At 51.5% G+C, this 15,528-nt stretch overlaps 1 protein-coding gene across 1 annotated transcript in view; it reads left to right on the top strand.

Moving 5' to 3' along the window:
- Positions 1–12,591, top strand: part of TLN1 (talin 1) — a 39,721-nt gene extending 27,130 nt beyond the window's left edge. Inside the window, 28 exon segments of the mRNA XM_020977036.2 lie at positions 127–220; positions 393–482; positions 577–699; positions 1,464–1,607; positions 2,247–2,408; positions 2,637–2,777; positions 2,893–3,074; positions 3,198–3,330; positions 3,626–3,727; positions 3,808–3,978; positions 4,080–4,229; positions 4,339–4,440; positions 4,528–4,647; positions 6,149–6,295; positions 6,423–6,589; positions 6,784–6,967; positions 7,049–7,174; positions 7,249–7,365; positions 9,347–9,532; positions 9,656–9,763; positions 10,323–10,428; positions 10,659–10,783; positions 10,929–11,054; positions 11,171–11,233; positions 11,345–11,527; positions 11,725–11,853; positions 11,978–12,071; positions 12,074–12,591. Coding sequence (XP_020832695.1) covers positions 127–220; positions 393–482; positions 577–699; positions 1,464–1,607; positions 2,247–2,408; positions 2,637–2,777; positions 2,893–3,074; positions 3,198–3,330; positions 3,626–3,727; positions 3,808–3,978; positions 4,080–4,229; positions 4,339–4,440; positions 4,528–4,647; positions 6,149–6,295; positions 6,423–6,589; positions 6,784–6,967; positions 7,049–7,174; positions 7,249–7,365; positions 9,347–9,532; positions 9,656–9,763; positions 10,323–10,428; positions 10,659–10,783; positions 10,929–11,054; positions 11,171–11,233; positions 11,345–11,527; positions 11,725–11,853; positions 11,978–12,071; positions 12,074–12,108 — 3,610 coding nt within the window. The 3' untranslated portion in view covers positions 12,109–12,591.
- Positions 12,592–15,528: the final 2,937 nt, after the last annotated feature.

Raw genomic sequence — 15,528 nt, 5'->3', positions numbered from 1 at the left:
AGATTCACAAGAGAAGTCTTGGCTCATACAGTATGAAAAGTAAAAGGCATGAATCAGGTGGAGGGAAGAATTCCTGGGTTGGGGAGCTACAGGAATGACCTTTGTATTTCCCTCTCCACATCCAAGAGCTGTCACCGATAGCATCAACCAGCTCATCACCATGTGTACCCAGCAGGCACCGGGCCAGAAAGAGTGTGACAATGCCCTTCGGGAGCTGGAGGTAAGAACTCTACCAGTGAGTGTGGGTCAGGGGTTGGTGTGGGAGGGAGGGGTGTCTTTTGGGGTAAAGGGAGTTAAGGATATTCATGGGTTAAGCTAGAAATGAGGTGGGGGACAAATCAAAGAAGTTAAGACTTTCACATGCCCCAGTTTCTCTCCCTATCCTGCCCCAGACTGTACGAGAGCTCCTGGAAAACCCAGCCCAGCCCATTAATGACATGTCCTACTTTGGCTGCCTAGACAGCGTCATGGAGAACTCTAAGGTATGTGGGAAGGGACCCAGGAGAAAGAATGGGCCAGGAGTTGGGACCTACCTAGTCTGCTCTCTAAAGTTTGGATCTGATATATGTTCCCCAGGTCCTGGGTGAGGCCATGACTGGAATTTCCCAAAATGCCAAGAATAGCAACCTGCCTGAGTTTGGAGAGGCCATCCGCACAGCCTCCAAAGCCCTCTGTGGCTTCACGGAGGCAGCTGCTCAGGTAGGCCTCCCTGCCCTGGCCACGTAGGCTCCTGAAGCCTGGCCAAGCTCCCTCCTGCCCAGCCTGCTACCCTGAATTCCCCCCCAGCCCCAGAGCCTGAGGGCCTGACAGAAATCCCTGGCATGCTCTCCAGCCATCACAGGAAGGGTGGACTTGGCATGGTCATCCTAGAGAAGCTCTGTATCCACCCCAAACTACTGGCATCCCCTTGGGTCAGTCTATATGGACCAAACGACTCCTAGCCACTAAGATAACCTGGAGCTCATAGACTCACAGAGCATCCACTCTATCAAAATGAAACTCTCCAGTGAAGTTACACCAGTAAGAGTTTACAGTGTAAACCATCTGTGATTACCGTTTGCACAGCAAATTTAAAAGGATATAATATAGACTGGTTTGAAGAGAAATACAAGCACATCAGTGCAGTAGCTTCTTCATTACATTTCCACTCTTACCAATCACTGCTTGGCCTTGATGTCCCCAGCAAGGGCTCAGTGTGAAAGGTAGTGACACGCTTCCCTCTGGATTTTCCTTTGGCACTGTTGGCGTCAGGGCTGCTTCACTTTGGGGCAGAAGATTTGCTTCTGTAGCCAAGTCACTCATCCTTCCTGCTCCTGGAATCTCAGAGCTGCTTAAAGTCCCTTTGAAGAGAACACCAAAGACATTTTATTAGCTAACCCTTATCCTTCACTCCAGCCCTTCCTCACTCATCCTTTTGTTCTTCACTCATTATCTCCAACCCTTCTTTGCCTTTCTACTGCCAGGCTGCATACTTGGTTGGCATCTCGGACCCCAATAGCCAAGCAGGACAGCAGGGGCTGGTGGAGCCCACCCAGTTTGCCAGAGCCAACCAGGCGATTCAGATGGCTTGTCAGAGTCTAGGGGAGCCAGGCTGCACCCAGGCCCAGGTAACTTGGGAAGGAGGCTGGTGGTTGGCAGATAGGAAGGGGGATTGTGGGTCCTAAGGACAATAGCCCATACAAAGAGTAGGGCAGCACAGAGCAAGCCAAGGAAGGCGTGTGGTACCAGGGTGGAAGAAGAGCTAATAAAGAGACAACAGCCTCTGCCCCCTTCCAATCACAGTGCCTCCCGATTAGTGTCTGTCTGTGTTGTCTGTCCTATCTTCCATCATAACAGAGAAAGGTTGCTTACTTTATTTTTTTGACGAGGCAGTTGGGGTTAAGTGACTTGCCCAGTGTCACACAGCTAGTAAGTGTTATGTGTCTGAGGTTGGATTTGAACTCAGGTCCTCTTGACTAAAGAGCTGGTGCTCTATTCACCGAGCCACCTCACTGCTCCCAGAGAAGGGTTGTTTAGGTTCCTGTTACTGATGGCTTATCTATCCTCTCATAAAAAGGAAAGAGGACCCAGGTTCTAATTCCTGCCCTCCTAACTATCTGTGAGACCTTGGGCAAGTCACCTTAGTTCTGAAAGCTCAGTTTCCCCTTTATAAACTGAAGGGGGTGGCCCTTTCCAAGGTCTCATCCAGCTTTGAATTCTGTGATCCTGATTCATTATGCCTTCTCCATGGGTTTCTGTGTCCCCAGGTGCTGTCCGCAGCCACCATTGTGGCTAAACACACCTCTGCATTGTGTAACAGCTGCCGTCTGGCCTCTTCCCGCACAGCCAACCCTACAGCCAAACGACAGTTTGTCCAGTCAGCCAAGGAGGTGGCCAACAGCACTGCCAACCTTGTCAAGACCATCAAGGTTTTCATGGCCATACTCCCTCACAATCTCCTCCCTTGCTCCCCACCCAGTCTCCTTTCTCTGCCTCTACTTCCTGTATACTGTTTGTCATCAGACCCAGAGTACCTGTGCTGTTTTCCCTAACTTCCCCTCTCACAGACCCACGTGGCTCAGAGTCTAAGATGGGGGAGATTATAGACTTGCACACCCTATTTCTAATGCCCCAAACTCTGCCTCCCCAACCCTCAGGCACTGGATGGGGCTTTCACAGAGGAGAATCGGGCCCAGTGCCAAGCAGCCACAGCCCCCCTGCTGGAGGCTGTGGACAACCTGAGTGCCTTTGCAGCCAACCCTGAGTTCTCTAGCATTCCTGCCCAAATCAGCCCTGAGGTAAGGGGAGGCCTGGGAGTGGGGCATGGGCAGATGACCCTCCCACTTTGCCTGAGCAGAGTGGTCCTCCGCTTTCCATGGGACAGCTCTCCAACCACCTGCTCCTTCCTCTTAGGGTCGAGCTGCCATGGAGCCCATAGTGGTCTCAGCTAAAACCATGTTAGAGAGTGCAGGGGGACTGATCCAAACAGCCCGGGCCCTAGCAGTCAATCCCCGAGACCCCCCTCGCTGGTCAGTACTGGCTGGACACTCTCGTACAGTCTCGGACTCCATCAAGAAGCTCATCACCAGTATGAGGTAGGATCACAGTGGGGGCAAGAGGAGGTGCCTCATTGGTGCCCCGAAAAACACAGTGACCTGTTGGGTGGGTGTGGAGATGGAGGGGGTGGGGCGTGACTTGAGAGGATGTGGCCTTCCTAGGGACAAGGCTCCAGGTCAGCGGGAGTGTGAGGCAGCCATTGCAGCCTTGAATAGTTGTCTTCGTGATCTGGACCAGGCCTCCCTTGCTGCCATCAGCCAGCAGCTTGCACCTCGAGAAGGCATCTCCCAAGAGGTGAGACAGACTGGGGTGTCAAGAAGCAGCAGAGCACACAGAGGAGAGAGGGTTGGAAGGCTGGGCGAGGTGACAAAATGAGGGGCCAAGTCCAATTTAAGGGGAGGGTAGGAGAGGTCAGTATAGATCTAGGGATCGAGGGACAAGACCCTCCAAGAAACCAGTCTCACATCTCCTTCCTTGGCTCAGCCCTTGGCTCTTTCCATCCGTCACCCTTAGAGGTCAGGGTCATCCCTCTGTCTCTCTGTCCTGGGTCGGTAGTAAGTGCTAACGCTGCTGGGCCCTTCCCTTCTAGGCCCTGCACACTCAGATGCTGACAGCGGTACAAGAGATCTCCCACCTCATTGAGCCGCTGGCCAGTGCTGCCCGTGCTGAGGCCTCCCAGCTGGGACACAAGGTACCTGGAGAGGGGGAGTCAAGGGAAGGCTCCTGGGATCTTCCCTTTCCAGGCTGACCCCTCTCCCCACCCTACCTCAGGTGTCCCAGATGGCCCAGTATTTCGAACCGCTTACCCTGGCTGCTGTGGGTGCTGCCTCCAAGACACTGAGCCACCCCCAGCAGATGGCACTGTTAGACCAGACCAAGACGCTGGCAGAGTCTGCCCTCCAGCTGCTCTACACAGCCAAAGAGGCAGGGGGCAACCCCAAGGTATGGGGATGGGGGTTGGGGGGAGGACAAACCTCAAGGAAGTAGAAGGACTCTTCTCACTGCTGCCCCCTCTGTTTTTCTCCTTTCCAATCCCCAAACAGCAAGCAGCCCACACTCAGGAGGCTCTGGAAGAGGCTGTGCAAATGGTAACAGAAGCTGTGGAAGACCTGACGGCCACACTCAATGAGGCAGCCAGCGCAGCTGGTGTAGTGGGGGGCATGGTGGATTCCATCACGCAGGCAATCAACCAGGTGCTCACATTAGTAGGGTATAGGGCAGCCACCCTGGGCTGGGCTAGTTTATTGGCTCAGCCAGAGGCAAGCTCTGAACTCTCCTTTCTCCATCCCTCTCCTGTCCCAGCTCGATGAGGGACCGATGGGAGAGCCAGATGGTTCCTTTGTGGACTACCAGACGACCATGGTACGGACAGCCAAAGCTATTGCAGTCAATGTACAGGAGATGGTGAGTGCAGGAGACACTACGGGGTGAGCCTGGGGAGGGGGCGGGGAAGAACGTGTTTTGCTATGAACTCCTCTGCCCTCTTCCCAGGTGACCAAGTCAAGTACCAACCCAGAGGAGCTCGGCCCTCTGGCCAACCAGCTGACCAGTGATTATGGCCGCCTCGCCCTACAAGCCAAGCCTGCAGCCATGGCTGCTGAAAACGAGGAGGTAACAGAAAACTGGGACCCTGAATGGCAGTCCCTCCCCTGACCCCAGCCTGTGAAACCCTGTCATGTTACCCACTTTGTGTCTACCTGTCATGAGCCTCCTATGTGATAATAGTGTGATGCTCCCCCCATGTGCCTCCTCTCCCACTTCCATCCTCCCCCTCAGCCCAGAGTAACAGACTGGGGCTCCCTCTGTACCTTCTTGGCTACCACCCAAGGACTTGAGTCTCCCTTCTGAAGCATAATCCCATCCCTTTTCTGGGGACTAAATACTCCCAGGTCAGTCAGCGTCAGGGCAACAAGAAATTCTTTTTGCTATAGGTAAGGAATGATCTGGACACACACAAACTCCTTGGGTCATCAGTCACTGAGACAAACTAGAGACACAGTCCAGCCTGTTCTGGCTTGGGACCCATCTCACTTAGATTTCTTGATTCGGAGTCCCTGTTCCAACATTTGCATTTTTCCATGCCCATCTGAGCCCTGGGAGTTCTCTCCCTTGGTCTCATATTTGTGCTTGCTTCTATTCCCAGTCTTACTAAGCTCTCTCTAGGAGCCACTGAGCACCTGTGGAAGTTTCTTGGTCTAGTCCCTGTCGCACCAGCCAGCTCCTGGTGACTGCGCATTCCCTGCCTTTCCAGACACCATCTCTTTTCATAAGTGTGATGCAGTTGAAAGATTTCTGGGCTTGGGAGACGTGGATTGGAATCCCTACCCTGACATTTAGTGGCATGTGACTGTGGGAGTTAGGTGGCTCAGTGGATAGTGCTGACCTTGGAGTCAGGAGAACCTGAGTTCAGATCCAGCCTCAGACGCTTACTGGCTGTGTGACCCTGGGCAAATCACTTAACCCTGTTTGCCTCAGTTTCCTCATTAGTAAAATGAGCTGGAAAAGGAAATATCAAACCACTCCAGTATCTTTGCCAAGAAAACCCCAAATGGGGTCAGGAGTGGTCAGACATGAATGAACAGCAAGACTGCAAATCACGTAACGTCTCTGATCTCTGCTTCCTCTGTGAAATGAGAGGAATAACCCTTTCACTACCTACCTCAAAGGATTATTGGGAGGAAAGCTCTTGGTAAGCAGTAACAAATGCTGCAGAAATGTGAGTCATTACTGTTACCTAACGTTCAATTACCTTGGACTCACAGTCCCTCCATCTCATCATTCTCATCTTCTTCCCCATCCGTTGAACTCTGCATTCATGTGTATGCCTTTGAGCATAGTACATTTTCCCATGTAAGGATTTTCTGTCTACAGGGTAATATATGCAGGAAGATATAGGTCGTGGGTAGTTTGGGTTTGGTTTTTTTAAAACCTCAAACACAGCTTCTGTGCCCCCATATGCCCTGTATTTTAGCTGTTGTGACTGTTCTGTGACCCCACCAAGTACCTGTATGTTTTCCCTTTTTGCTTCCATATGAATTTCTCAGTATCTTAGATGACCTGCCAAGAGACACCCATGCATTCCCTGTATATCTCTTCTTCTGTGTGCTCACAGATTGGTGCCCACATCAAGCACCGTGTGCAGGAGCTGGGCCATGGCTGTGCGGCCCTGGTCACAAAGGCAGGTGCCCTGCAGTGTAGCCCCAGTGATGCCTACACCAGGAAAGAACTGATGGAGTGTGCCCGGCGTGTGTCTGAGAAGGTAACCCCCACAGGCTCTGTGTTCACTTCCTTAACACCCCATGGCCATGTGGGAGCTCCCCCACGCTAAGCACCCTGCCTGTCAGAAGCCAGATGACAACGTCCTCTCTTTTCCCCAATGCCTCCAGGTCTCCCACGTTCTGGCCGCACTCCAAGCTGGAAACCGTGGCACCCAGGCTTGCATCACAGCAGCCAGTGCGGTGTCTGGCATTATTGCTGACCTCGACACCACCATCATGTTTGCCACAGCAGGAACACTCAACCGTGAGGGTGCAGAGACCTTTGCCGATCACCGGTGAGGAGAACCTGGGGATGGTGGTTTGGAAGATGGACCAAGAAGGAGCCAACGGGTTTTGTGGTAGTAGAGAGAAACTGTTTCAAGGGAACCAAGCTGGAATGAAAGGGGGCGTAGGGACAGGGCAGACTAAAGAAGACAGAGTAAGCACCACGGGAAGCACTGAGTGGGGCTCACTGTGATTTTCCACTCAGGGAGGGCATCCTGAAGACTGCAAAGGCATTGGTGGAGGACACGAAGGTCCTGGTACAGAATGCAGCTGCAAGCCAGGAGAAGCTGGCCCAGGCTGCCCAATCCTCCGTGGGCACTATTACCCGCTTAGCTGATGTGGTCAAGCTAGGCGCTGCCAGCCTGGGTGCCGAGGACCCCGAGACCCAGGTATCTGCCCAATCCCACTCCTGTCCCTGACCAAAGTGCCCTCTTATCACCCTGAGCTACAGCCTCTCATTCCTCACACAGGTGGTCCTGATCAATGCAGTTAAGGACGTGGCCAAGGCTCTGGGGGACCTCATCAGTGCCACCAAGGCCGCAGCAGGCAAAGTGGGAGATGACCCTGCTGTGTGGCAGCTCAAGAACTCTGCCAAGGTGGGTGAGGGAGAGAGCAGTGGGCAAGGAAGGGGAAAGGAAGAGCAGAGCCCTCACACTTCTGACTCCCCCAGGTGATGGTAACCAATGTGACGTCCCTGCTCAAGACTGTGAAAGCTGTGGAGGATGAGGCCACCAAAGGCACCCGGGCTCTAGAAGCTACAACCGAACACATTCGGCAGGAGCTGGCGGTGAGAGTGGGGTCAGGGCTTGTTAAATAAACCTGAAACTCCCATGGTCACCCAGAAATGCACGTACAGAGCTATGCACACACGTTCCTTTCTTTACCCTCAAAGTGAGTCCACCACACTCCTTCTAAATATTGGAGGGTCCGGTTTCTATCCCTATTATTCCACTCTCCCAAGTGACTTCCGACTACCAAGCCCAGGACTTTTCTCAGCTCTCATGTCCCCTAGCATCCACAGTCCGTGACACTGTTGACCCAAACCCTCCTGCTTGAAGCCTTCTCCTTTGACTTCCATGACACAGCAGGGTCCTATTTAGCTCTTCCTTCTCTGACCATTTTTCTTTCTCCATTACTGGCTCCTCAGTGCCTCAGGGGCATTCCCCAAGTTCTGTTCTGGGTCATTCCTGGTTTTATATATGTATGTGTGTATATATGAATATGTACAAGTATATATACACGCATATGTGGGTACGTATACATGCTTATGTCCATATGTATATGTGTATACACACACACACTCTCCTCCCACCCTCCCCCTTCCTTTTCTCCTCCCCCTCATCTCCTCTCCCTATATGTAGTCAGTCATTTGCCATGTTTTATTGGTTCTTCTTTCAACATCTGTCAAATCCATCCCCATCTTTTCATTTGTTCCTACTGCTGGCATCCTAGCCCATTCAAGCCCTCTGGTCTGGACCTTTGTATCAGCCTCTTAACTGGCCTTCTTGACTCCAGTCCCCGTCTCTCCAACCCTCCAACTCCTTTAGCTGCTAAATTAATCTCCCTAATTATTCATATTGCTTCCCTGCTGAGAAATCTTCACTGTCTCCCCATTGCTTATCTCATCAAGTCCAGCCGCTTCAGCCTTCTTTTTCGAGACCCTGAACGTGGCCCAAATCTGCCTCTACTCCCCGGCGCAGACCCTGGGCTCCAGCCAAGCTGAACAGCACACTCAGCATTGTCTGAACATATCCAGGGCTCCCCAACTCCTGTGCCTTTGGGCGTGCCATTTCCTCCACCTGAAATCTCTTCTTCTCTTGAATAGCCCACCTGTCACTCCAGGCCCACACAGTACCCAGAGTACTGGTTGCTGGGGATACAAGAAAGGTGAAAATAATCTCTGCCCTCAAGCAGCTTACATTCTGATGGGGAGGCAACACATAAATAAATGACTAGGTACATACCAGATATAGAGAGAAATGGAAGGAAATCTCAAAGGGAAAAGGCACTAACCACTGGGAAGGCCAGGAAAGGCCTCCTGAAGTGTGGAGTATTTAAACAAATGTGGTATAGCTGAAAGAGTGGGGGTAATCTGTTAACTATGAAACTTTTCTTCCTATCACCAACCTGCCCCACCCTCAACCTCTCCCCCTCCTCAGACCTACCTGTCCCCTTTGGATATCTTCTTGTGGAGCTTCACAGTAAATCTCCTTTAAATACCTAAAAACGTTGTTTTTAAAAGGGAGGGAAGGGTGTACTGTATTATTAGAAACACTGTATGTCTTCTCTCCCTGAAATGACTTTAACTTCCTTGTGACCAGGGACCATTCATCATTGTATCTTAGGTTTGAACAAAATATAAGCACCTTTTGAGTAGGAATTGTCTCCTTCTTTGTATTTGCGTCCCTGGTGCCTAGCATAGTGCCTGGCAACAGAGTAAGTGCTTAATAAGTACCAGTTAATTGATTAATGCCTAATAAATGTTATTGAGTGAATCAGTGAATCCACATGCCCAGCACCAGAAATTGCCCTAGAGGTCCTGATACGTTGATTCTTCATTAGAATCCAGTGGCGAGAAGAGTGGATTTGGAAGAGCTAGGTTCAATCCTGCTGCTGCTCCTTGACTCTCTGACCTTGGAGAAATCACTTTCTCATTCTTAGCTTACTTCTCTGGGCTCCATTAACATCAGTCTCCCTGAGCGCGAGCACATGGGATTTGAATATCCGAATACTGCTGCATGACTTTGCATGACTTCATGCTCCTGCAGGTTTTCTGTTCCCCAGAGCCCCCTGCCAAGACCTCCACCCCAGAGGATTTTATCCGAATGACCAAAGGTATCACCATGGCTACTGCCAAGGCTGTCGCTGCCGGCAACTCCTGTCGCCAAGAAGACGTCATCGCCACAGCCAACCTGAGCCGAAGAGCCATAGCCGACATGCTGAGGGCCTGCAAGGTGTGCTGTGGGGAGAAAGCTGGTGGCGACGGAAGGGCCCACAGGGAAGGTGTCCTGGCTGGGGACGGACAGGGAGGCTGTAGGGTGTTCCTGATGCTGACGGGTTTTTCTCTGGGTAAACAGGAGGCCGCCTATCACCCCGAAGTGGCCCCTGAAGTACGACTGCGGGCTCTGCACTATGGCCGGGAGTGTGCGAATGGCTACCTCGAGCTGCTGGACCATGTGCTACTGGTGAGAGAGGAGCTGCTGGGCTTGTGCCCATGCCCTGCCCCTCCCCTCCGCTGCCTTCTCCCTGCCATCTTCCCACCGCCCCTGAGGACCGTGTCCGGCTCCAGTCACTTATGTAAATAATGCCCAAGCACCCACCCCACAGAAATTCCTGATGGCTTCCAAAATGTCATAGCCCTCCCAGCCCAAGATTCTTTACCTCTCTCACTTTCTCTTCTTCATTTGCTTCTGTCTCCATCCCTCCCCCAGCATATACACCTTTCTTCTTCCTCGTTCACCATTCTCACTCATTTCTTTTTTCTTCATTCTTCTTGATCTTTATCAGCCGGTGAGCGCCTCTTAACCTCAAGGCCTGGATGATATGTGAGGGCGTGATGGTTGGAGGGCTTGCCGTGATGTGTCTTGAAGGGAGCATGATGTGTGTGTGTGGTCAGGGGATGAGGGGTAAAAGAGGTGTGAGGAGGGGCCCTTGTGTGTATCATGAGGGTCTGAAGTTCTCTAGGCAGGGAAGAGTTGGTCGGGCAGGACTTGTGATTTGATTCCTGTGTAACCACCACCACAGACCCTGCAGAAACCGAGCCCAGAACTGAAACAGCAGTTAACAGGACATTCCAAGCGTGTGGCTGGCTCTGTCACTGAGCTCATCCAAGCAGCTGAGGCCATGAAGGGTGAGGAAGGACACCAGGCTTAGGGTGGGAAGCGGCCCCGCAGTTCAGCCTATGCCACCCTCCTCCTCATGAGGGCTCATTGAGCCATTCAGATCCAGAAAGAAATAGGGCTTTGCACCAAGCCCCTGCCCACCTACTCACCAAGTTTTCTACACAAGCCCAGCTCAGTGGCCTGGGTTCACTCCCACCAATGTCGATGACCACTTGCTTTGCCCCACCCGTCCCCCCAGGAACAGAATGGGTGGATCCTGAGGACCCCACAGTCATTGCCGAAAATGAACTCCTGGGAGCTGCAGCAGCCATTGAGGCAGCAGCCAAGAAGCTGGAACAGCTCAAGCCCCGGGCCAAGCCCAAGGTCAGCCCCTGCCCTGTTCTCCGCCATGCCTCTAGCCTCTACTGCCATGCACTGGCCAATCTCAAGCCCATCCATACCCCATTACACTCCTTTTGAACCTTTTCTTCTCCTGTCACATGCCCTCCAATCTCATACTCCACTGCAGGAAGCAGATGAATCCCTGAACTTTGAGGAGCAGATCCTAGAAGCAGCGAAGTCCATTGCGGCAGCAACCAGTGCCCTGGTGAAGGCGGCATCTGCTGCTCAGAGGGAATTGGTGGCTCAGGGGAAGGTGAGGTCTCATGGAAGGATACAGTGTAGATGGATACGCTAGTTTCGTTTTCCACAGCCTTCTGTCTGACTGGGACAGAGTGGGGGTACCGGACACCCTTTCATCTCTCCTCACAGGTGGGTGCCATCCCAGCCAATGCATTGGATGATGGGCAGTGGTCTCAGGGCCTCATTTCTGCTGTGAGTACCCAAGATGCATGAGGCTTTGGGGGGGTAGTCATACTCTAGGATGGGGTGTGGGAGATGCATGGGCAGAGCTGGATCTGACTACTGTTCCTCCACCCACTCCAGGCCCGGATGGTGGCTGCTGCAACCAACAATCTGTGTGAGGCGGCCAATGCAGCTGTGCAGGGTCACGCCAGTCAGGAGAAGCTCATCTCATCCGCAAAGCAGGTGGCTGCCTCCACAGCCCAGCTGCTCGTGGCCTGCAAAGTCAAGGCTGATCAGGATTCAGAGGCCATGAAGCGGCTGCAGGTGAGAGCCCTCCCCTTGTACCTCCTGGAGACGTAGGCAGCTGTTTGGCTTGCAGTGCATCTGGACTGTCACCCAAAGACCACTTTTTCTGTGTTTGGGTCTCCTCTACCCCACCTGTCCACGTCTAGGATACCCTACTTCCCTTAGACCACCCCATCTCTCTGATACGTCCTCGTCTCGATCTGCCCTCCTCCCAGGCGGCTGGCAATGCAGTGAAGCGAGCCTCAGATAACCTGGTGAAAGCAGCACAGAAGGCCGCAGCCTTTGAAGACCAAGAGAACGAGACAGTTGTGGTGAAGGAAAGGATGGTTGGAGGCATTGCCCAGGTGAGAGCTACCTCTGGGAACGGTGGCAGGAGGAGGAAGAGGAGGAGGGAGAGGAGGAGTAGTTAGTTCCCAGAGCCAGCCCCTGCCCCTGCACTGAGCCAGCTCTTCCTCCTCCTTCCCCCAGATAATTGCAGCTCAAGAGGAGATGCTTCGGAAGGAGCGGGAGCTGGAAGAAGCTCGGAAGAAGCTGGCCCAGATCCGACAGCAGCAGTACAAGTTCTGCCTTCAGAGCTGCGGGATGAGGGACAGCATTGAGAGCAGGAACTTCTATTTAATGCAGACCTAGGCCAGAGACTGTACCAACCAGCTGCCTGCGGCCCAAAGCCTCTTGCGCCCAGAGGGATCCATCCCCAGCGCTCCCAAAGTGCCTGCCACCCCTGGGGCTGGGCCTTGCCCGGCACCACTGCACTTCCCCTTGCCCCTTCCCTGTCCAAGTGCCTTCATGCCCTAGGGCTCAGCCTTCAACCCAGCCCCGGGGTCCCCTAAGTGCCTAGCCCTTCTCAGAGTATTAACGCTGGCTCCAAGAGTATTAACGCTGCTGCACCTCACACGGCCAGGGGCTGCACCAGCCCCAGCCTCACCCTCAGTGGCTCTCAGCCAGTCCCCACAGCCTTGGCTCCGCTCGCCTTTTTTGATACTGTCCTCTCTACCCTAGCCATGTGTGGGGGCTGCAAGGGTCACCACCCTTCCACCCACCCCAAAACAGGTCACCCCCCAATAAAGGTGGTTCTACCGCCAGCTCCTACCTGGTTCTGAAATCACTGCCCTCCACACAAGGAGGCTGGAGTTTGAGGGGAGAGAGCTCCCTTGCTAGTGCAGCCTGCCACCCCAGACAGACGTCATATGTTAGTGGTGGAGGGGAGGGACGAGGAACATACCTGCTGACTGGACCAGAAGAGCTACCTCCAAACCTGTCTCCCTGGCACAGATACCACACCGCCAAACATGGCTGTCTCCATCCATGTGCACTCTCCAGCCTGGTTGATCCAGGCTTTAGACCTTTCTATCTTGTGATTCTTCCTCACCCAGTCACCACCACAGCCATACCCCATATCACCCATCCCCTCATTTGCCTTGTTGCATGCTCCCAGGGACATGCATCAATCCAGTGCTCTGTATCCCTGCCCTCCCACACCATCATCACCCCCACCTCAACCATGCCTCTTATCTTGAACACTCCAAAGAGTCATCAGTTTCTTGAAACTGAGAAATTGAAAAATGGGCCTAAAGGAACGAAGTTTGAGTCCCAGCTCTTCTATTTGGTAACCACACAGCCATGACGTAGAGAAAGGAGTGCTGAGTTTGAGGTAGAAAGACGAGTTCATGTCCCAACTCCGACCCTTAACTAGGTAGGTGACCCCCTAGGCAAGTCCTCACTGACCTTCCTCACCTGTAAGGTAAGTGGAGTGGACTAAAGGTCTTAGGTCTCTCAAGGGCGTAAAGCTAGAATTCTGTGTTTCTCCCTCAGCCTCAACTTCATTCGTAAAATCCATCAGGTTGTATTCCTAAAGGGACATCATGCCCCTTCAGCTCTGTCATCCCAACACAAGTCTGGCTCCAGCCCCCATATTTCCCTTCCACCCTAGTTTGGGAAGTTTTCCCCACTAACCCAAAGCAAAAAGAAGGTGCCATCTTACCTGAATACCTTTAATGCCTTTCTCTGGATCCATAAAGTGTCTGGCTGTTTGATCCTATTCTCACAGCACCAGCTCTAGGCCAGAGGAAAAGCAGCTGGGCCTCAGGGCTTATGGGTTCTCCCCTTCCTCACCGTTCTGCTGCCTCATTTTCCACTGAGCACTAAATGTCGCTACCCAAACTGGCTTCATCTGCCACTGGTCTCCCAAACCTCTATTAAAACTATCCCCTTCACATACCAGTCTCCCCAATTGTTCAAAAAGCACTCGGTCACCTTTTACTGTGCAAAAGTTTCTACAGTATAAAAATGTATGAGCCCTGGGTATTGCATTCATGGACTTTACAGTCTAGTAGGAGAAAGTTAAGTATGAAGAACACCGAAAACCAGAAGTATACATTCAATATTTTGGAACTCTTGCTAGAGAGGATAGGTAGAAAGTTTAGAGAAGATGCCATCTCAGCCTTCAAAAACCTTGCCCTCTAATAGGAGAATTAAGATACAAGCAGCTAGCTATAAGATGAATCATGTGGTAAAATAGGTGAGAGTTGCCAAATTGTGGAATGGACATCACTGGCTTAGGAGATCATGGGAGGCTTTATGAAGGAAATGACATCTGAGATGCATTTTAAAGGGATGGTAGGAATTAAGCAGGTAAAGAGGGAGGGCACTCCAAACACAATAGTGAGCAGAAATAGAGACAGAAGTGTGTCAGAGTAGGTCAATTTGATGGGAAGCATGGAGACTTGGAATTGAGGCATCAGTTTATGGAGCATCTTAAATACCAGGCAGAGGAGTTAGAACTATACTCAGTTATTTAATCCTTTTTTAGTTGTGTCCAACTATTCGTGACCCTATTTGGGGTTTTCTGGCAAAGATACTGGGGTGGTTTGCCATTTCCTTCTCCAGCTCATTTTACAGGTGAGGAAGCTGAGGCAAACAGGGTTAAGTGACTTGCCCAGTGTCTGAGGCCAGATTTGAACTCAAGAGGATGTCTTCCTGACCCCTAGGTTCGCCACTTGGCCACCTAGCCGCTCCTAACAGAGTGCCCCAGGAGTCTCTTTTTGGCCTTATGTTATGGCTTTTTAAAAATTAGTGACAGTTATAGAGGGTCGTATTTTATCAGATTTGCTGGTGATACTGGGAGGAATCAGTAACAAATGAGACAGAAGAGTCAAGTCCAAAAAGATTCTGATATGCTAGAATAATGAGCCAGATCAAATGAGATGAGGGAGGCAGAGCTAGACAATAGTTCCTCTGAAAAAGATTGGGGTGGGAGGGAAGAGGAGTGGAGTAGAAGATTGGTTAAGTGCAAACTCAATGTGAGGTGGCTGCCAAAAAAGCTAACACAAGCTGCATTAAGAGATGTAGTATCTAGACCCAAGGACGTGCAGTCCTGCTGCACTCTGTAGGTCAACTACAACGTTGGAGTCAATGGTCTCTGAGGTTCCTGTCAACTCTTAATTTTTGATTCTGCAATACTGAAGACTTGAGCAGAAGAGTGTCATGATTACGTATTGCCTATTAGGAAAATTCTATCTTTGGAATGAAAAACTGAATGAGAGGAGGACACCTATTAGGAAGCTATATAGAAGTCTAGGCAAGGGGTAACAAGTGCCAACATCGAGGTGATAATGGGAATAGGGAAGAGTGAATAGATACAAGAGATGTTGGAGAAGTGGCATGGAGGGGACCTGGTAACTGGGTAGGAGGTGAGAGTGGGAAAAATTAAAAAAGAAGCTCAAAGCTCCAAAAATGGGAGATGGGGTAAATGGTAGTGCCTACAAGCAGAAATAGTAAAGTCAGAAGTTTGAGAGAGAGGGGAAGGGAACAAGCATTAATTAAGTGCCTACTATGTACCAGGTACTGTGGTAAGTGCTTTACAAATATTATTTCATTTAATCCTCACAAAAACCCTGAGAGAGAGGTGCTGTTATTATCCCCATTTCATAGTTGGAGAAACTGAGGCAAAAGTTTTTTTAAGTGACTTGCCCAAAGTCACACAGCTACTAAGTGTCTGAACCTATATTTAAATTCAAATG

This window comes from Phascolarctos cinereus, unplaced genomic scaffold (genome assembly GCF_003287225.1).
Source record: "Phascolarctos cinereus isolate Bilbo 61053 unplaced genomic scaffold, phaCin_HiC Scaffold_4;HRSCAF=312, whole genome shotgun sequence".
In the NCBI taxonomy this organism is placed as follows: Eukaryota; Metazoa; Chordata; class Mammalia; order Diprotodontia; family Phascolarctidae; genus Phascolarctos; species Phascolarctos cinereus.
This window is presented reverse-complemented; position numbering and strand designations above follow the sequence as displayed.